General features: G+C 40.4%; 1 protein-coding gene across 1 annotated transcript; it reads right to left on the minus strand.

Moving 5' to 3' along the window:
- Positions 1–831: 831 nt before the first annotated feature.
- On the minus strand, positions 832–21,988 carry HERPUD2 (HERPUD family member 2). Its single transcript, XM_081102542.1, has 9 exons — positions 21,856–21,988; positions 21,257–21,658; positions 13,032–13,109; positions 9,815–9,928; positions 6,759–6,913; positions 6,288–6,410; positions 2,953–3,276; positions 2,154–2,268; positions 832–1,695 (listed from the first exon to the last, which is right to left on the minus strand). The coding sequence occupies exons 2-9, from the start codon at positions 21,401–21,403 to the stop codon at positions 1,534–1,536; spliced, it is 1,218 nt and encodes a 405-aa protein (XP_080958668.1). The 5' UTR covers positions 21,404–21,658; positions 21,856–21,988; the 3' UTR covers positions 832–1,533.
- Positions 21,989–22,869: the final 881 nt, after the last annotated feature.

Raw genomic sequence — 22,869 nt, forward strand, 5'->3', positions numbered from 1 at the left:
GCTCTGAGGCCTCTGCTGCTGAAAGCAGGTATCTGGTTTGTTTCGATTCTATAATCAAAACAATGTATAACTCCAGCTCTGAGATCCCAGCTCGTTGAAAGCAGGTTTCTGGGGTTTTGTTTAGCTTCTATATTTGTTACAATGTTTCAAACTGCAGGCTCAGAGGCCGGCAAGGCAGGCGGGAACGTTGGTTTCCTCCGTCACAAGCAAGCAAGCCTCATGTTAGTTTCAAGCTGCCTGGCTGCCGGCTGCCATCTTGGCTGGCAGTTAATTTGCATATCGCCCTAATTAGCCAATGGGAAGGATAGCGGTTGTATGCTAATTACCACGTTTCTCTTTTATTAGATAGGATGGTTCAGCTGCTCATATTCAATCGTGATGTCTTGATTGACATATATGAACAGAAACCTAATTTTACTTTTCAAAAAGTAAACCAGTTATCCCTTGAAATGTCACCGTTATCATTATGAGTAAACAACCTAGAGAATAATTCATAGATGTTTCTTAACCTTCCATTTTGTTCTACATTAACTGTGTAATACATTTCCTATGAGTAAGTTTGCCCATGGAAAGTCTTCCTATCCTCATTTGTTCAATTTTAATTAGCTTCCCGTAAGAAACTTACTCCTTTCATCTGAAATACTGAATGGGCTCACACAGGGTTTTGTTTTTTTTCAGAGCTATCTGAGAACTAGATATCCACCTGAAATGGAACAGGCAAAAATGTTCTTGAAGACTTCAGCAACCCTTCCCAACTACTTACGTTTATATCAAGTTTTGCATCTACTGTATACATTACTGAAGAGTTTAAACAAATGTCCCCTAAGACAGTTTAACATAGTTGACCTTTTATTTTAAAAAATTACAGGGAATGATTTCCAGCATATCTTATTTTATAAAAGTACTGCTTATATCAAACATTTTTTTATCACTATTAACTCCATTGAAGAGCTGCCTTTTTTTTTTTTAAGGTACTAATTCCAATTGATGGGACACTTACCCTTAAAATAGAAAAGTTTCCATTATTTATTCAAATGTCAAAATTAAGATCATTGAGAAGTTTATTGCTTTATGGCTGGGCAAGATGCTACTAGCACATTTTAGGTAAATAATAATCTTTTTAGAAACTATGAGGTCATTCTGTTTAAAACTTTTAGGGTAACTCACAGAAAATAGATATTTATTCAAATTATACACTGGGGCTGGGCTATTTTAATACTTGTATGTGAAGCAGCTCTTTAAAGAAATAAGATGCACATATAGGCCTGTCTGATTTAATACACATAATTAAAATTAATAAAACCTGGAAGATCAATGTTGTTGCACTATGTTCTGTTAGGATTTCTTTTTTTAATCACACATTTAGTAGTTCATTTGTGCTTAAACTATTCATATGCATGAGAAGCTTAAAGAAAAAAACACCTCTGTACATGATGATGAAAAGGAAGTAATAAATTTTTTTGAAATTGCACTGTTATTTAAGTCACGTTCCTAAAGCCAGACCTTCCTTTGCAGCTGGCAGAGTTTTCAGATCTAATTGGCGACCTGGGGAGGCCCCTCTGGTATGAGTGAAGTGAAGAAGCTGGTGATGAAAGCCCAAGCGGACGCCATGAGTCCAGGCCTGTGGAGTGCACTGCCGTCTTCACCCGCCTCTTCTCCATGCTCATCTTCAAGCCCATCATCCATGAGACGCTCCTTTCAAACAAAACAAGAAATGTACTCCTAAGTGAGTAAGCAGCTAGCACGCACGCGTGCCAAAAAGGAGAGTTAAGTACTTCCCTAGAGAAGGAAGGAACGTGATAGTAAGAAAATGGTACAGAGCTGGTCATTAGAAATCTTTGTTAAATCCAAAATTGATAAATTCCTTGGTGTTTGAGTTCAAAGGGATAACTGCCAATTTAATACAATAAATTCTCACCATGTGCATAATTTTCTTTCTAGGCTATTTTAAGGAAGAAAAATATTAGTTCTTCCCACTTAATTCTAATATGACTAAGTTCTTCCAGATGAAACCACACAGCTTATATGTTAACTTTTCTTCATGTGCTATTCCTCGAATACTTATAGAACACCCAAGACTGTTTTATCATGTTGCCTCATACAACGCTGAGGACACATCCACACTGAAAACATACAAAACCTCATTAGCATACCATTTCTTCAAGTTCTAGGTTGTCTGCATTCTGCCCATGATTAACTTCAGCATTATTGTTGGGAGCCTGCTGCTGACCTCCTTCTTGCCTAAAAGGAAACCATCCAGCTTGGTGTCTGTTTGGTAAAATAAAGAAAAAGAAAATAAGTCACAACTGTTTTTCTTTATAAAACTATGAAGCATTAGTGTCCTACAAGAGAAAAATGATTAGAACTATATTACATGAAAGGACCATATTGCCTACTTTAGGCTGAGAACTACCCCTCTCAAAGCAATAACAGCAAAACAGAAACCAATTTAAGGCAAAAAGTCTATCATGGGCTTAATTGCCTCTATGCTAGATATTAAGACATGTCCGGAGTTATAAAACCTTCTTGTTATTTTTTAAAATGAAATTCAACTAGATAATTTGCTTGCCTCTTGTGGCAAGGCAAAGTTAGTCTACTTAGGAAGAAAAAAATCTGACCTGTACCTAAAGGACTTACTATTAGTAACTATAATTAAAAAGAACATACTTGTACAAGAATGAATCATATACTTCCACCAGTTCTAAATATTGTTAATAGCTGAATTAATAGTTTTTATAATTGACAACAAAGGAAAAATTTGCTTCTAGACAATTCTGATAAATGTTCTCACTCAACATAGCCTGGTCTGCTTCTGATGCCAGACCTACGAAACCCAACATTCTTATTTCCTCATCTGACATTCACGAAAGACGACCATATGCCAGATTCTGTGCTGACCAGTTTGAAAAAGTCATTAAAAGGAGCCACAGAAAGGTAAGGAACATCACTCACAAATAAACCAGTAGCATGGCTCCCATGACCATGACAAAGCGACTGAAAGAGGAATAGAAGTACACGATGCTGAGGAGGATGGCGGCTCGTGAGAACGTATACATCCAGTCTAGCCAGTCTCGATTGAAGTCTTCTTCGTTTAGCACCGGGCCTCCCTGGGCATTCATCTGAACATTCTCATTCATGGGTCGATTTTCTCGGGCCACTAAGTTGGGAGCTGGTGGAGGTTCTTCTCCAGGAAGACGTGCCAAATTTAGAGGCTGTGAAGGCGCAGGCTGGGCAGGGGTGGCATCTGATGTGGCCTGAGCTGAAACTGCAGCTTGACTGGAAGAGTCACCAAAGTAAACAATAAAAAGGGAAGAACCTGATCACACTATGTATTTTTTCAAAGCGTCCTGGATAAGCCATATGTGTTTTTCATAAACCTGATATGGACTATCACTACCCCTGCCCCCCATTTTTTAGGTAAGCACAAATTTCAGTGGAAAGTGGGACCAAGATTGTGGCAGGAGTAGCTCAGGGAAGGAGGCTCTCAGCCTGGTTTGGGGGGATGGAGGGGAGATAAGAACAGCCACGTGAATCACTCTCTTCTCCTTTGCACTAAATACTTTATAAGGTAACAACCAAATCTCTTTCCAATCTCTTCACTAATGGCCCTTTTTGTCACTCTACATAGTACCCACCCCCTCCCCGAAACCCAGGTTTTGAAGGATTTGTCTAAAAAATGTACATTAGTCATGACCCTGTGTCCAGTCAGTGATAAATGATTTGTATTAGCATTTTAAGATATTAACCCTTCAACCCCAATCCTGACTTCTGGGGACTCTATCTGGGGACCACTGATAGAGGTCCTTTATTAACTTGCAAAGAATTGTGGTTCTAAAGTTTGCTTATAAATTAATTGCTGGAAAATCAGGAAAATTTTTCTATAATATGCTCCTAGTAAAATAATATATATAGTATTTAAATTATCCAGCCTAGGGGGAAAGTTATAGAAGATGGTCATGAATTGATAAATGCTGAAATTGGGTGATGAACACAGTGTTCATTTTATATTCTATCTTTCTATATGTTGAAATTCTTCTACAATCAAAAGTTTAAAAATCAAGATAGCAAAATAAAAAATAGAAGTTTCCTAGGCTACAAAAGCCTATTTAAGCCTGTATTCTAAGATCTTGCATCTATACAGGTTTTTGGTTCCAAAACACTTACTACACCTCATATTGATTCAGAAGTTGAGCATCTTTTCATATGTCTACTGGCCATCTATATGTCCTCTTTGAAGAAGTGTCTATTCAGGTCCTTTGCCCATTTTTTAATTTGTTTGGGTTTTTTGGTGTTGAGTTTTATAAGTTCTTTATAAATTTTGGGTATTAACACTTTGTCAAATGTACCAGCAAATACATTCTCCCATTCAGTGGGCTATCTTTTCAATTTGTTGATGGTTTCCTTTGCTGTGCAAAAACTTTTTATTGTGATGTAATCCCATTTGTTTATTTTTTATTTTCTTTCCCTTGCCCAAGGAGATACATCAGAAAAATATATTATTATGAGAAATGTCTGAGATTTTACTGCCTGTTTTATTCTAGGATTTTTATGTTTTTGAGACTAACATTTAAGTTCTTAATCCATTTTTTAATTTATTCTTGTGTGTGGTATAGGATGATCTAGCTTTATTTTTTTTGCGCGTATCTGTCTAATTTTCCCAACACCATTGATTGCATAGACTATCTTTATCCCACTGTGTTTTTGCCTCCTTTGTCAAATATTACTTGACTATAAAGGCATGGGTTTATTTCTCTATTCTGTTCCATTGATCTGTATCTCTGTTTTTATGCCAGTACCATGCTGTTTGGTTACTATGATCTTCTAGTATAATTTTGTTCTTTCTCCAGATTGCTTAGACTATTTGGGGTCTTTTGTGGTTCCATATAGATTTTTGGAATATTTGTTCTAGTTCTATGAAATACGCCATTGGTATCTTGATAGAAACTGCATTGAATCTTTAGATTGCTTTGGGTAGCATGGACATTTAAATGAAGTCAATTCTTCCTATCCATGAACATGGTATACTAGATGCCCAGTGCATGGATTCGTGCACTGGTGGGGGGCATGGCCTGCAGGGATCGGCCTGCTGTGGGGGCGGCGCTCATCCCGATCAGCTGAATGGCACTCCCACTGTGGGAGCACACTGACAACCAGGGGACAGATCCTGTGTTGTGCATCTGCCCCCAGTGGTTAGTGCATGTCATAGCATCTGGTCAACTGGTCGTTCTGCCATTTGGTCACTGGGCTTTTATATATAGAGAGGCTTCCACTTGCTTGTATTTTCTTTAATTTCTTTCTTCAGTGTCTTGTAATTTTCTGAGTTCAGGTCTTTTACATCCTTGGTTAAATTTATTCCTAGGTATTTTATTCCTTTTTGAAGCAATTGTGAATGGGACTGTTTCCTTAGTTTCCCTTACTGATAGTTCACTATTGGTGTATAAAAATGCAACTGAGCCCTAGCTGGTTTAGCTCAATGGATAGAGTGTCAGCCTGCAGACTGAAGGGTCCCAGGTTTGATTCCGGCCAAGGGCACATGCCTGGGTTGCGGGCTCAATCCCCAGTAGGGGGCATGAAGGAGGCAGCCAATCAATGATTCTCTCTCATCATTGATGTTTCTATCTCTCTCTCCCTCTCTAAAATCAATAAAATATATTTAAAAAATAATAGTAATAAAAATAAAATTAATTAATTAAAATGCAACTGATTTCTGGATTTTTATTTTGTATCCTATTTTACTGAATTCATTTATCAGTTCTAGTAGAATAAATACAACTTGATCATTATTTTTAATGTGTTGCTGGATTTGGTTTGCTAATCTTTTCTTGGATTTTAGCATCTATGTTCATCAGGGATATAGCCATTTGATTTTTTTTTTTTAAAGCTTTATTTGTACTTTAAAAAAAACCACTCAGACTGCGTCCTCTCCCTCTTGCCCTCCCAAAGGAAGACAAGAACGATCATCAATGGCAAGTGATAGTTGCAGAAGCAACACCAAGAGCCGGCTTCACACTCAGGAGAGAACGCTGCGCCTCCTCCTCGTGGTTTCGGGTGCTCTACACGATCAGAGAAACTTCTCTAGTAACGAACTATAGAAATGATCCCTGAAAATATAGTCTTCATTTGATTTTTTTAATAAGTATCTGCTGAGATGTTTGTGAACTCCTTATAATAATTTTTAAAAGTTAATGTAATACATCAGTAAATGTAATCCCAACTCAAGTTACTTAGGATAAAAGCAGAAAATAAAGTAAATAACACAGTGAGTTAAGATACTGAAATTCACTTACTATTGCATATAATACTGATGAGCATACATCTGCTGCCACCACAGCACCTGCAATGGGCTGAACGCGGGGTACACTGGGAATCCGGCTGGAACAGCTTGTCCGGGAAGCTGGTTGTCTACATTTCTGCCATAAAGAGATAAAGAAATGTCTTTGAATGCTCCGGAATTGAAAGCATTTCTCTACATTTTCATTTCTGGACTACAAGTCATCCTACTGAATCAGAACCTGCATCTACACAAGATCCCCAGGTGATTAGCACAAACATTAAAAAACTAAAAAATACAGCCCTAGATTATTCTGATACATGAGCAGCTTTCAACATCACTGCTCTACTTCACCTTCTAATTCTCAAAATATGCACTCAGGTAATGGAATAAACTTCAAATGCACTCTGATCACTGCAGAGGGCTACCATGGAAGTCAGGAGAAACAGATTTCGAAGAGGCCCACGGCTGCCAGGAGTTCACTCACCCTTGCATTACGTATGGGAACTGATGACTCTGTGCGGGGTCGGTCTGTGCTTGGGGAAGGGAACGCTGCCTCAGTCCTTCTGAGGAAGAACTGACAGCTAACGGCAAGGTCTCTTGACTGGATGATGGAGTTCTTGATCCTGACTGATCTGAACTCTACAAACAGAAATGTAACTATTTTTTCAGGAAGATTTAATTCATTGCAATCATGAGGTTATAGACACCGTGCTAAAAACGTATTGATGAAATCCCTCTGCAAACAGTGAATTTTAGGAATTTACTCATTTGAATCTTGTGCCCAGCATAGTAAGAAGATACTTTAATTCTGATGAGACTAAAGAGTTCAGAAAAATCGAAGTTTCTTAATTACACAACAGTTCAATTATCAACTAGAGAAGGCTAAGTAGTGAAGTAATTGTATACAAAAAGAGCATACAATATTGTGAGGATTAAATTACATGAAAAGTTCTTTTCATGATGCCATAAAACATAGAAAGTGCTCAATAATGGTACCAATTACTGTGCCATTTCCTATGCGCCAGGTACTGTATAATGTGCTCTTAGTAACACACTGTTTTAAAATTATGAGGAACATGCTAGAAATCAGAAGATCTAGAATCTGGTACTATCTCTCTGACATTAGCAAGGAACATGACCGAAAATTTCACTTAACCGCTGAGTCTCAGCTTCCCTACAAAAAATAAGACTGAGCTACATTTTCAAGATTCCTTTCAGTTCTAAACTTCTGTTAGTTTAAAGATACCAAAAATATTGTTTTTAAAAATATGAACAAGGTATCAATCAGGATTTTAAAATTCTCATGTTTCAATGATGTCAGTAACTCACCAGACTCAACAGCCTTAAACAATATAACACCTTGAAGACCGCCCATTTGTTAGTATTTGAAAATAATTTATCATGTCCTATGTAAATGTGAAACGCAATTATATTTTATATAAATGATAGCTCTTCCATTTAAAATACCTGGGTACAATATAATCTGAACATCCTTCCAGGTTTGCTAACGCTGTATTTTAGCTGCACTGCCTTCCTATTGACAGGATGTCTTTTAGCGTATGTACCCGTCCTACGTCCTGCCATGTAAAAGGTCCCAAGAACACTGGTCTTTTGCAAAACTAACACAAGCTTTCTTTAAGATGTTATTGCACACAAAACAGATACCAAATAACTCACTATGGACTCTGATTCTTAGGGACATTACTCGGAAAGGCTTCTTTTTTGACAAGATTTCTCATTAAATGAAGCATAACAAGGTGGTTAATTAAAAGTTAATAGGAGAAAGGCCTAGCCATTTGGCAGCCCAGCCTTATTTCTTTAGAACTCAGGATTTCTGACCTTATTAGATAACTCTCTCATGATTAGATTTTTAAGACATTTTCAAATCCTACTGAAATTTCTTAGTCATAAAACATTAAGGGGAATTCAACTTAATTTTCCTTTGACACATTTCAGATTTTCATACTACACCTTGAAAACTGAACATATATATACTAATGACAGGAAATCATGGCTGAGGAACCACTGGACAAGTAAAGGATTCTAAAACTAAACTAAACAAAAACTAAACCAACACAACTGTGCCAAAGACTACATAAACTTCATGCCACTGCCAATGACTGTCCCTTCTGGTCCAAGGTGGGAAACAGATCCAGGCCCTTAGGTTTATTGACAAAACATATTTCAGTTTAATATAAGCTAAATTCCCACAACTGATACTACAGAATACTTACCATTGAGGACATATAATTAAATACAGCAACTAGAGGATCTAGATCTTAAAGAAGCATTTAACTAGTATCTACTGGAAGATCTTTCATCTAGTTATCATCTGCCACTCATCCCCTTCCTTAGAGTTTCGGCTCAATTCTTGACAAGAAGGAAAGTATACTTAGAGCAGAGGTCCTCAAACTTTTTAAACAGGGTGCCAGTTCACTGTCCCTCAGACATTCCACACATGCGCACTGCGGGCCCAGGACGAGTCGGCTGCTAAGCAGGACAGGCAGCGGCGGCAAAAACACCCGGCGGGCCGGATAAATGTTTTTGGCAGGCCGCATGTGGCCCGCGGGCCGTAGTTTGAGGACGCCTGACTTAGAGTATAATAGTCTCTGCCCAGGAAGTTTAAAGCAAGCTTCCACTCATCCAATCCTTTTCTCTCACTTTCAAAGCTTTTATGGGAAACCAAAAATAATTTAAGGTAAAAGGATTTGGGACAAGTGTCTTTCGTACTTGTAGAGAATGCCTAAGTTGAAAAGTTTAAGAAAAATTTCCTGAACAATTTTAGGTAAATGAAAAACCAAGGTAGGAGAAATGAATACCCAAGTCTGAAAGAGCTGAGTAGGTTAAGTAATTTTTCCTCCTGCAGTTGGAATGTATACCCAAATCTAGTCATTTTTTAAAAAGTAAAATTCTTGTCCCAGACAGTATGGCTCAGTAGGTTGGGCATAATCCTTTGCACCGAAAAATTGCTGGTTCAATTCCCCATCAGGGCACATGCCCGGGTTGCAGCTTGACCCCCAGTAGGGGGTGTGCAGGGGATAATTGGTCAATGTTTTGTTCTCACATAGATGTTTCTTTCTCTTTCTCTCCCTCTCTCTCCCTGCTTCCTCTTTCTCTAAAAATCAATAAAAATCTTTAAAAATGAAATAAAATTCTTGACCAAGCAATCTACTTCAAGAGGATTTAGCATATTTAAAACTGAAATAATGTAATCCACCTTGAATAAAATATACTATATTCAACACCTTATTTCTGAAATTTTACTGGCCTTGGAGTTTATATTATATAACATATGATAATTCTGTTTTCTTGGTATTTTAGTAATTAAACTCCTATTACTGACCTGCATACAGGGGAACAGCCTTCAAGGGAAAACACTGTATAATGGACTTCTAAAAACAAAGTTTAAATCCCTAACTCAAAACACCATCTCACAACCCACAAGCTCCAACTGATCTGTTTTTTGTTTTTTTCAATTAATTTTTAGAGGCAAAAAAAATATAATGAGAAATCATCATTTACTCTTCCCAAACAACTCACAGAACTGCTGCTGGATGCCAACGCTTCGCGACTTTCTCTACTGCTGCTGGGCTTTGGAGAACTGGGAGGAGTCCGGGAAGTACACACTAGATGGACCATATGATACTCATCTTGCTAAAAGTAAAGAAGGTTACATTGAAAGGGTAGTACTGGAAATGTACAGTCAAAATGTCAATAGCAACTAAGCTGAAATACTTGACTCAAAACCTAAGTTCCTTTCTGACATAGCCATTTACTAGTAAGAAATTGTTGTCATTTGAAAGTAAATTTACCATTTTAGAATTTGGAGCCCTTCTGAATTCTACTTTTTCTCCATGCCTGGAAAATGGTCTAAACCAGGGGTGGGCAAACTTTTTGACTCGAGGACCACAATGGGTTCTTAAACTGGACCAGAGGGCCGGAACAAAAGCATGGATGGAGTGTTTGTGTGAACTAATATAAATTCAAAGTAAACATCATTACATAAAAGGGTACGGTCTTTTTTTTTTTTTAGTTTTATTCATTTCAAACGGCCGGATCAGGCCCGCGGCTGGTCTAAACACTCAATAATTGCTATATGAAAAAATGATTACTTTGTATACAAAGGAGTCTTGAAGCAAACATTGCTGTAAAGCTGTGTCATGCAACCTATTATTTCAATATAAAAACATCTAGCACCTTAATATCAGGACGGCAATAGTCGCTGAAGCTTAGCCCTGCAAACTTTGAGAAGCAAAAATATTTTCATTACTTAGACTTTGCAACTATAATAAAGAAACTCAAATAATTTCACCATAATCTCATTTGCCTTAATTTTAGCAAGGTGATGTATAGGTGTGTTGTTGTTTTTTTAAGTCAAAAACTGGTTTTATCTATAATACTTATATTTAAGTAAAAGCATATGTTTGAACTATATTCTATAAATATTTCATGTGTTTCCATAACCTGTAACTATGAAGAAAAAAATTCTAGAAATGATTAGGAATGACATTTTAGCTTAGCAATTACATGAGTAGATTTATACTTAGGCATGAAGCAAGCAAATAAGACAGAGAAAGGGAAGAGAATAAAGAAGGGCAGAGAAGCACACAGGATAGCTCAGCAACTCATAAAAAGAAAAGAAAAAATGAAGTATGATAAAGGAAAGGGGCAGGAAGACAAGGAAGATGCCCAGTTGTGAGAAAGAGAAACAAAGCTACTGGAAACTAAGAATTTACCCACTGCCAACCATAAATCTAGAATTGTGCTGAATTCTGAGGTGACGCCCAGAAAGGTAAGAGTCAGCCCCTCCCCTAAAGAGGCTCATGACACTGTTAAAAGATCAGACGCGCGCATTAGAGCACAATTAGAGAACTATACGAAACAGTCTTCTACACAGATGGAGGCGCACAAACTACCAGCTCTAGGAGTTTAAAGAAAGTTAATGGGGGTGGCTAGTAGAATGCTAAGAGGAGGAACTTGCAGAGATAGTCTGACATGAGATGTGCCCAGTAAGGTAGACAGAAGGCACTCCAGATTTACAATATCCCCCATAGCTTCAGAACACAGAGCATTAAAAAGCATCAAGTATAAGATATTTACCCTTAGAAACCAAGTTTCAAAGGTCATACTAATCAAATTAACTATAGCATTTGTTCACCTTTTGGGAATGTTCCTGTAAAACATTTTATAACTAAGTAGGTAAAGCTAATGGCAGCATTTAATTGAAAAAAAGAAGTGGTTCACTGACTTTAACAAAAACAGTTCAAAGATCTATTCATAATGTAAACATATTATTCAAAATGTTTTATACAAGAGGCCAACAGTCCTTCAACTGAAACATTTTTATTTTAAGTCTTCTGGTCAGAAACCATTTCTGGCAGCAAGAACTTTTTTAAAAAACAGTCCAGTGCAAACTAGCTATCTTTGGGCTAAAATAATAAAATAAATATCTACTTTGAAGAGAATACAGCAGCAATGTTTTTAAGCATAAAAACATGGAGAAAATGAACAGGTGTGGCACTGAGGATTTTTAGGGCAGTGACACTATTCTGTACGAGACTATAATAGTGAATACATGTCATTATACATTTGTCCAAACCCACAGAATGTATACCAAGAGGGAACTCTAATGTAAACCACAGGCTTTGGGTGATAATGATGTGTCAATAATGTAGGTTCATCAACTGTAACCAATGTTCCACTCTAATATAGAATGTTGTTGTGGGGGAGCCTGTGCATGTGTGTGTGGGGGGGGGGGGGGGGCGGAGTAAAAGTGAAATCTCTTTACTTTCCACTCAATTTTGCTATGAACCTAAAACTGTCTTTAAAAATAGTCAATTAAAAAGAGAGAGAGAAAACCTGCTGCAAATTCCACTATTTTCGAGAAAGAAAGAAGTTATTAAACCACCTTGGCAAACTGAAACTACATAGTTAAAATGAAAATGACAGCAAGAAGTCACACTGGCAGAGTGAAAACGTCATCTATCTGAACAGGAGGAATATGCTGGTATAAGATGTCTTAGTTTCCCTGATGATCACAAACAAAAGGAGAGGATGCAGATTTCCTAAATCGGTCCAGACAACATTAAGAGTTAAGTCAAAGATCTAAGGCAAAATATCAAAGCTATATATTCACAACCAAAATGTAGCATCACAAATGCAGAAAAGTTATAAAAGTATATTTTCCACAAATAATCATGAGTTAAAAGTTTCCATTAAAAAACAAAACAAAACAGTATTCCAGCTGATTATCAAAAAAGCTACACTGAAATATATTTTAGCTCTAAGCACCAGCCTTCAAGGTTGCTAACTGATGGACCAATTGTGCTTCCTTCTATTTCTTGCCCTGAAATTAAACTCCTAACCCAAGCAACTTGTATTAAAATGTCATACAGTTTGGTCAAAGGGGATATAGGAGAGGAGACTGTCCTCAGTGAAAATCCTGCACTACTCCTTGAACTCTCCACTCCTGCACTACTGGTACGTTGATAGAGTTTTCCTACACAAAATGCCAATCACCTGAACACAATATGTAATCTTAGTTAGCTATCAGATAGATATACAAAACTGCTACCTAAACTAACTGGAATCTATCATTATGTTTTTTACTTTCTAGCTCATGTTTACATGTTATGCTACCCAAAGGGTTGATTTTAAGTATCTGAAAACTGAACTGGTTGGATATTGATAAAATTTCAGAACAACTCTCCGCTCACACTCTGTGACTGGTATCGAGTAGTGGTAGAAATCTGCTTACTTTTCTGAGAATGTCTTTCAGCTGCAGATGATCGGGAAGCAGTCTGCCCGAATACACCAATCTCTGATCCTTCGTCAACTAAGAAATGGGACAAAGAAAATAATTCAACTTTTCTAATTATACAAAATAAAGGTTGGGAATAACATGCCTAAATATGGGCAAAGTAAACTCCCTTTAGGCATAAATAAGCAGAAAACTGACATATTTTAAGAATTTTGTTTTTCCAAATTCCACTTAAGACATTAAGAGCTCAGCAAATGGTAGCATATTTATTATAGATATAATACAGATAATTACCAAATTTCCGAATGACATTAACAAACAAAATTTGCCATCAGCAAACTTACGTATATGCTTTATCCTACTATATACAATCTCAAAATAAGAATAACAATATTGGATGAAGTTTACCAGGTCTTGTGGCTTTCTTCTGTCCTTACATATAGCCCACTAGAAATACATAGTTGAAATATTTTTTCAAAATTACTTGGGATAATTCCTCTTGCAGTTATGTCACCATTCTGACATGAAGTTACTAAATTATTGTGTTGCCATTTAAGGATTACTTTTTTCTACTGAATTTTTAAAATTATATGGCAACAGAGTAAAAATTATAGAATGAGGTATGTTCAGAGAGGTTTAGTTTATGTCCCTGTTCCTTCCCTACCTAATTTTTTTAAAGTATGCTTTTATTGACTTCAGAGAGAGGAAGGGAAAAGGGGAGAGAGATAGAAACATCAATTTTGAGTTTCCCTTCCACCATTTCTTTTTAACAACACAACAAATCTGAATATAAACAAGTATCTCCCTTCTTTTCTCACATAAAAGCTAGTACACTCTACCTAATATTTTGTGCCTTGTCCTCCCACTTAGTATAACCTGGAGATTATGCCTCAGCACTATTACGATGTCTTCCCCATTTGTCTTGACAGTTCGCAATGCTCCATTACATAGAAATGCTACCATTTACTAACAGGTATTTGAGTAGTTCCAGGCTTTTGATATTACTCACAGTATAATTCATTCATACTATTCTATTTATTTCTGTACTCCCTGCAACATGGAGATCCCTAGTGGTCTTAATAAAAGCAATCTTGGTGGACAATAGGGTAAAAACTTATTTGGGATGGATATGAGAGAAAAGGAGAGGAGTACAGTTAGAAACATCTTTTAAAAGTGTAAATCAACCCTGTCACTCGGCTGGATTCCACCACACTGGGTGTAATTCTAATGCCTTACCATCGCCAGACAGTCCCAGCAGATCTGGTTTCTGTCTCTCTCCAACCTCCTCTGACGGTATTCTTTCCTCCTCACTCACTAGCCAAACTGGCGTTCACTTAGCTCTCCAATAAGCTAAGCTCCTTCCTGACTCAGACACCCTACCTGCATATCCTTCCCCAGCGCTTGCATGGCCATCTAAATTACCAAGCTGGAAACATCCTGATGGTGGTCCGAACAGGCAGAGAGAGAACTACACCACCCTAACACACAGCTGCTTAACCAGCTGACCCCAAAACTCTGCCACCCACTAAGCAGGCACTGCTAACAAACCAAGGTGAGGAAAGCTCGCCGGCTAGTCAAAAATGCAAAGATAAATCCTAAATTGGGGAAAGACCTTTCTCTTTCTAAAAGAGTTACATATTATTATCTAAAGTGTCTGACTTCTCAACATTTAATCAGACATCAAAAACAGATAAAATACTATATGCATCCCTAATGGATTTTAAATATTCACAAGAGTTTGGTGGTTGACTTTTACAAAGTCAGCAATACTTCACATTTCTAGAAGTCACCTAGTTGGTATCAAAAGTTTAAATTTTTTATGTGAAGAACTAAATGAGTCTCATAATTATGCATGGCTTTAAGAAAGCATGCCCTTAGTATATCCAACTTCAAAATAATCAAATAGCTCAGTAAAAGCAATCTAAAACTTATATGTTAGTTCAAAGAATGATAACCAGAGTCCTCTGAGAGTAGTAACTGTTAACATTTCAGTACTACTTGCATACAGCTGTCACAAGGGTCAAATAGCTTTGAAGAGCTGGTTCCCAAGACATGCACAAAACATCATTTCTGTGGGAAATGAGTGCTGCGGATCTGTACTGGAACATATCTTCCACTCCCACTAGATTCAGCCCACCTAAAGCCCCAGGAAATTCACAAACACTATAAATGGAAGCATAGTTTACCCAAACTGTCTCTAAACCTTATCTCCTTGAAACAACTGTAAGCAACACCAGCACAGAGAGCTTACAGAAGAATTTCCTCTAGAACTCCACAGGGACATTCCCTGCTTAACTGTTTCCACTCACAGGCCATGCACAAATCAGGTATAGATACAGCAGGGACTGCCAAAGTACATGCCTGCTACGGTTTACACAAACATGCAGGAATGTGAGAAGATAGGGCAAAGCAATGTGCTTTGAGGTCTTAAGAGAGTATATCCCTCATTTACCCCATCATTTATCAAAATCAGCAGAAGTAACCATACACTAAGTTGAGATGCATTAGAACAGTATTAAGGTTATGCAACCCATTCACCTGTAGCCATTAAATGACAAACCATCTAAACACATACACCTCTTTTTATAGTTCTTTTAATTTGCAAGCATACAACGGAGATGGCCAAGTCCCTAAAATTCAAATTCTACTACATAGAATTCTATTAACTTGGGCAAAAAAAAAAAAAAAAAAAAGAGCTAATAATAAAACTTAACATCATAAGGTATCTCTAAGGCATAAATGTGATAAAACAGACAAAGTGCTCAGCAGAATATCTGGTACACACGGCAACCACTTAGTAAATGGCAGTTAATATAGTTAAATAGTAGTTAACTATTATTTAGTTATACAACTATAATAGTTAAATAAAAGCATTTGAGGCCATCAAATGAGTATGTACTGCCCTGGCCGGTGTAGCTTAGTTGGTTGGGCGTTGTCCCCTGCCCCAAAACGCTGCAGTTCGATTGCAGGCAGGGCACGTGCCCAGCTTTTGGGCCTGATCCCCAGTAGGGGCTCGCAGGAGGCAGCAATCACTGTTCCGCTCTCACACTGACGTTTCTCTCTTCCCCCTCCCTTCCTCTCTCTCTAAAAATCAATAAAAAAAATCTTTTTTTAAAAAAATAAAACCTTTTAAAAATTAGTATGCATCTATTATGTAAAGGAGAAAAACATAAACTGAAGTTCTGGAAAAATCCTATTTTAAAAAGCACTGATTCATGATTAAACGAACTTGTACTGTTATTTTCCCATAAAGACATTAGGAAAAGGCTACAAAGGAATTACATAAAACAAATTTTAACCCACATTCATTCAAAACTTTTAACTTTTCATCAGCCTTCACACTCAATTTAATAAAGTTTTAAAAATGTGAACTATACTATGTGACATGAAACCCTCTTAAACCCATGTACTAAAGTTTTATGATAATTGTCTTATAATTTTTTTTAAAGTGTGCATGGATTACAGCCCCTCTGAATCAGTTCAGAGGTGGTTAAACAGATAAGATTTTTAAATGACCTGCCTAAATAAGATAATGGGGAATTACAAAATTAAGAGACATAACCTCAAATTATATTACACAAGCTATTTTCACTGATAATTAAAGTCAGATGTTCATCTCAATTGTAGGCAATTTGGTTCTGAAATAGAACTTACACAGCTGGTTCTATTCCTGTTTTCTTTATTTCTAACAGAATCTCAAAGTGAAGGAACAATTTGAAAAACAGCACAAACCTCCCTAGCTACGCAGGAGAGCTGGAAGGCCTAAGTAAGAAATTGACTGCTTTAACAGTCTGAAGCACCAAGACACAGGAAATCTACCCTGTACTGAGGGGCATGTTCGGCAGGCATTCGGCCTCAACACTGAAAAGTGGAAAGCCAGGCATACAAGCTCCAGGAAGGTTTGCATTCAAAACTGAATTCACTGTGAGGTCCATCTTAGTAATTACGTACATATGAGAAGAGTAAAAGAATGAGAGAGATAACGAGAAAGGTGCCTAATGGATTTAGAGATTCTTATTTTTCAAGTTTTCTCCAGGACAGTGCATTCTACTGGATAATATGGAGTTCAACCATTTTGATATTTACATCTATAAGCTACATAAAAGTCTGAAACTACTCAAGTAAAAGGGGCCTTCTTCACAGGCAGCTTCACCCCTTAGTAGCAATTACCAAAATTTCAGGATCTCAAAAATCTAAAGTCCTGAAGCGATGACAAATGTCTTATTAGAATAATATCTACATACACTATCAACATGAATTGGTACACTTCCCAGTTCTAAACCAATAATCAACACCATTCAAAGTTAAGCAAAACTCCAAAAAGCTCAATTCTATATCTGAGGTTGTTAATAATGACTTTGTAACGTTTGCATAAATATGGCAACTGCCTTACTTCCTACCAGGAAAACACCTTCCCCTGTGTAGCCCATTATGGATCCATAATCTTTTTTACATAGTACCATCACACTAAGTAATCCTATATAATAAAAGGGTAATATGCAAATCAACCAAACAGCAGAATGACAGGTCCCTATGACATGCACTGACCACCAGGGGGCAGACGCTTAATGCAGGAGCTGCCCTGCCCCCTGGTGGTCAGTGCGCTCCCACAGGGGGAGCGCTGCTCAGCTACAAGACAGCTGGCAAGCACAGCGGTGGTGGTGGGAGCCTCTCCCGCCTCTGGGGCAGCGCTAAGGATATCCAACTGTGGCTTAGGATGTCAGTGGGACATCCCCCGAGGGCTCCCGGACTGCTAAAGGGTGCAGGCCAGGCTGAGGGGGACCCACGGAAGGGCACGAATGTTGTATACTGGGCCTCCAGTAAAGTATATATACTGGGCCTCCAGTAAAGTATATAAAGTACTTAGAATCAGTGCAACATGAGCTCTGAGAGAACAGGCTTTTAAAAAGCTTTCATCTTGCCCTAACCGGTTTGGCTCAGTGGATAGAGAGTCAACCTGCGGACTCTAAGGGTCCCAGGTTCGATTCCTGTCAAGGGCATGTACCTTGGTTGTGGGCACATCTCCAGTAGGGGACACGTAGGAGGCAGCTGACTGATGTTTCTCTTTCATCGATGTTTCTAACTCTCTATCCCTCTCCCTTCCTCTCTGTAAAAAATCAATAAAATGTATTTTTTTTAAAAATAAAAATAAAAAATAAAAAGCTTTCATCTTGTATGCTTAAAACTGTTACCAACCCTAAGAAAAATGTCCCTGTGAAAGAACCTCTTCTTAAAACAGCTACACCTGGACCCTGGACCCGAGTTGACTGTTCCTTCCCCGTGCTTCTGCCACACTCAGCACACCCCTTTCTGTAACACCATTTCCATAACATTAGCTATTTTCTTTCATCTCTGTATTCCCCCACTAGACCTCAGCGTCATAAGAGCAAGGGATTCTTACCATGCCTTTCATGCTTGGCATACAGACATTCAAATGCCACATCGATAAAATCCAAATTAGAGTCAATAAATGAAGCCCAAGAAAGTGTGCTTGGGTGGGGGTAGTTTATCTGTTTCGAGTTTATTGAATTTAAAATATCCATGTGGCTGCCGAACCAGTTTGGCTCAGTGGATAGAGCGTCGGCTTTCAGACTGAAGGGTCCCAGGTTCGATTCCGGTCAAGGGCATGTACCTTGGTTGCGGGCACATCCCCAGTAGGGGGCGTGCAGGAGGCAGCTGATCGATCTCTCTCATCAATGTTTCTAACTTTCTATCCCTCTCCCTTCTTCTCTGTAAAAAATCAATAAAATATATTTTTTAAAAAAGATAAAATATCCATGTGGAGATTATCTATGATTAAGTCAAGCCAATATCTGTTAAAACTAGAATTTTAAGATTTTACACACTGTTGCTGAATGCCATTAATAGTGTGTAGACACATGACCTATCTCTGTAGAGATCCTAAGAGGCACAACTTCAAGTATCCATTCTTCTCCCTCCATCAGCTTCCATTTATTTTCCTATAGGCCACTGCCCACAGGGACCAGGGCCTTCCACCTACCGGTGAACCATCACACCCAGCAAAGAGCAGTGTTGACCAGAGCCGTCAACTCTTCTACCTCTTACTGGGGGACAAGTGCTTCTCCAAGGCAGTGGAACCCCACTCTGCCGCCAAGCCCCCACCCCAGCAGGCAGACGTGCACAGAACCAGGCATAAAAATGACCTCTGTTAAACACCAAAGCGAACTTGAGACACTTACACACACAGAATCAATGTTAAGTCATCACTGTGGGTGGTCCTAAGAACCTAAACTTCCTGTGTAATGTATTAAGTTGTCATGTAACATTGCTTATGTTGCAAAATGTTCTCTGTTCTAAACAGCCTGACAAAGAAAACTTTTGGAACTCCACTTCCCTAGACTGAGGACTACCTATGGCGTTGGGGTATTATTTAACAGTTGGTCTGTTTAACAACGGTGAAACTTCAAATTCTCATGTGATAACTAAGTTAGACTGTAAGCCTGTCAAGTCCAATCACCATACGAAGTTTTCCGTGAAGTTCTATGAAAATAAACACATGTGACTCCCCCAAGGCCCACGCACTCTCATTAACCCAGAAATAACCTTCCGATAATGCAATTCAGTAGGAGAAGACCTGCTGGAGGAGGAAAAATGTCAGGTTTGCCACAAAACTAGGCAGTCAGGCAATTACTAGGTTGCATATCATGCTACAGCCTGCGAGAGTCTCCAGGCAGATAAGGAGGGCGGGTGTGAAGAAGTCTGTAACTGCCCTGTCTCCAGCAGCTGACGCACCCAGGTGAGCGCTGGCAGCCCGCACAGGTGAGTGCTGGGAGGGCGCAGGTAAGGCAGACCGGCTTCACATTCCTCACTTAGAGTCTTCACAAAAGAGAAAGTTTTAGAAAAGCAAGAACTCTTGGTCTAACAGAGTGCAAACCGAGTTCCTTTTGACTTGGTTTAATCATATAATATAAAGAACCTCACCTAAGTACATACTTGAGAATATGTACTGGGACGTGTATTACTTAGGAACGGTATTCAGACTATGTTATGAACAGTGCTATGGAAATCTATGACTTTAAATTCTGACTGTTCTGAAAAGCTATTTTCTACTTCGAAATTGTGCAAAAACGAATCACAGGCAATAGGAAATCTTTCGTAAAGCATAACTTTTTAAAACAAATTGTTACCCCTTATGTAAACTTTAACTTTAAAACAAAAGATCTGAATAAATGAGAGTTCCAGCTAGTTTGTTCCAAGTCCTTAAATACCTCTGGGTTTTTATTTCCTGTACTAAAAATATTTGTATCACAAGGTGCTGACAAACACAGCTAATGCCAAGTGAGAAATGTTTTTCTAAACCTCCTATTCTTGCAATAACCGCAGGATTTCTGTAATTATTTCAGAAATCTAAAACTACACTTGATACAGTAACGCCAAAACAGTCCTAATTCATCAACATCTGGATGTAGATCACATGCCTTCTTTACTTATCAAGACCTAACTACCAACTATGTCCTTTCAAAGCTACCTTTGGGGACAGATGGAGCTGTACTCTGCATTTTATTTATTATCTTTGCAAAATCCAGATATGATTCAGAATGGAAAACACTGCCACACTGATTTACAAGTGGCCATATGAAGGGAATAAAAAAATGCACCAAATGGTGGAGGGGGTGGAAGGATTGTTCTCTTCCCAATCAGTGAAATGTCTGTGTCCTGGTCCAGCAGAAAAATGAGGGAGGTAGGGAGGGGCAGAGGAATGTGAGTCTAAAACTCATACTTCTTTGCTGCTTCGAAGATATATACTAGTCTTGAACATGTAACTTTTACAGGGGTACATACTTATTTCCAAGAAAAGAAACATTTGCTCTTCAACATTGGTGAGCAACTTCCTGGGCCAGTGTTGAAAGTAAGGAGGAATTTTAGTCTAATAAGCAATAGCAGCTTTAACATGAATCGTAGTGCTTCTTTTTTTTTTTTTTAAAGAATGCATCTGTCATCCCATATTAGGTTGATGACTTTTAGTCCAAGGAAAATGGTCTTTTTTATGCCTGCCTGCAATTCCTATGTCCCTTGATATTTCTGTACTCTTACTAATTACCTGAACCTCATCAGGAAGATACTGAAGGTGGTTCGGACACTCAGGAGACGCACACAACCTCGGAACGCACAAGACCTCCCGGTCTACCAGCCTGATGGGGGGAGGGGGGGCCCAGGGCGGGCGGCTGCGCCGGGCGCGGGCCCAGCTGTCAGACACTTACTGGTTTGCTAGGGTACACGTGAGAGAGGTGCGTTTTTAGTTTCCCCACGGTCCAGTTCAAGAAGCAGCTAATGGTCTGGTCACTGTATTTCTGATTCGGTGCCTTAATGACGAGGGTCACAGGAACCTCCATCCCGCTCTGGTCCATGGTGCCCCCAAGGCGGCAGAGTGCAGAGGGGCAGCAGGTCAGAGCCCGAAGGAGCCGGTGCGGCCGGGATGGGGACGAAGCTAGTGGGTCTTAATATTCCGGGTCCAAGTCAGTCACAAGTGCACCGGGCGATGCAAAGGCCATTGCCGGGACCAAGGATGGCGGGCGGTGGCGGCGGCGGCGGCGGGGGGGCCGGCCGCGGGTGCGGCGTTCCCCGCCAGGTCCGGGCTCCGCTAGGCTCCGCCGGACTCCGGACTGCGGAGGGGGCCGGGGGGAGAGAGAGAGAGAGAGCTGTGAGGAGGGAGGAAGGGAGGGGTGGGGGCGCTCCGGCCCGAGCCGCCGCCCCGTCCCCGCCGCGACCCCAGAGCTGAAACGCAACAAGGCCCCTACGCCACGGCCCCGCTTCGCGGGCAGGAGAAAGGCCGGGCTCTGGGCGGCCGCCGGGCAGATACCTGAGACGGTCGCGGGGCCCGCCACCGCCGCCCTCCGCGCCCAGGCAGGGCCGCCGGCCGCACAGTCGGGCCGGGCGTCCTCCGCCGCGACCGCTCCCTTCCTGCTGCTCTGCGCGGCCGCGGCCAGCGGGTCTCGCGAGGCGGCGCGGGCGCGGCGGGAGGAGTTGGCCGAAGGGCGCGGCCGGGGTCCGCGGCTCCGCGGGGCAGGGCGGGGGCGGGGAGCCGGCGGGGCGGCCGGCGAGGGCCAGGCGCGGCCGGGCGGCGGCAGGTGGCAGGTGGCAGGAGGGCGGGGACTGGAGCCGAGGCGCCGCCGCCCGCGCACCCGTTTTGTTGTTGTTGGGAGCCAGGTCCGGGCCCTTTAAGCCGGAAGCCGCAGGCCGGAAGTGCGTCACGCGCGGCCCTACCGACGCCCCGCCCTCCGGACCCGCCGACCACCCGCGCCGGGTTCCCCCAGGCCAGCCCGGGCGCAGTTCCCGGCCGCCCCTGCGCCGCGGGCGCCCGCGGGGCCTCACGCAGGCCTCACCGCTAGCTTAGCGGGCGTTAGCATGTCCTGCTTGGACCAGACCCCGAAGATTTGGGGCGGGTTCCTCCATCCTAAGAGTTGTCTCTGGGAAAGTCTGATGTTAAATCCGACTTCTCAAAATGGCTAGTGTCGACTGTCTGCAAAGCAGGGTTTCCGCAGCTTTGGCGGAGGGACCGTGGGGCACATTGCATACGGCGCAGAGGCTTTCCGATCACCGTGAGGGCTACCTCCTAGTGTGAGTGGTTAACCTTCCTGAGCCTCAGTTTACTCCTGACTGGAGCCCGTGATGCCTTCCTGGCTGCGTGCTGATGAGTCCGTGAGCGATGTATGGAATTCGTCTGGTACAGGCCTAGCGAGTGGCCGTCTCCCAAACACACGTTCATGTCCATTTCCTTCCTCTTGGTCCTTCGCAAAAGTTGACAAGTGCGTCCTGAGCACCTACTGTGTGTTATTTTTCTGTTTTCTGGCTTAAACGTGGGAACGCAAAGGCT

This window comes from Myotis nattereri (genome assembly GCF_964212035.1).
Source record: "Myotis nattereri genome assembly, chromosome: 11".
Classification (NCBI taxonomy): domain Eukaryota; kingdom Metazoa; phylum Chordata; class Mammalia; order Chiroptera; family Vespertilionidae; genus Myotis; species Myotis nattereri.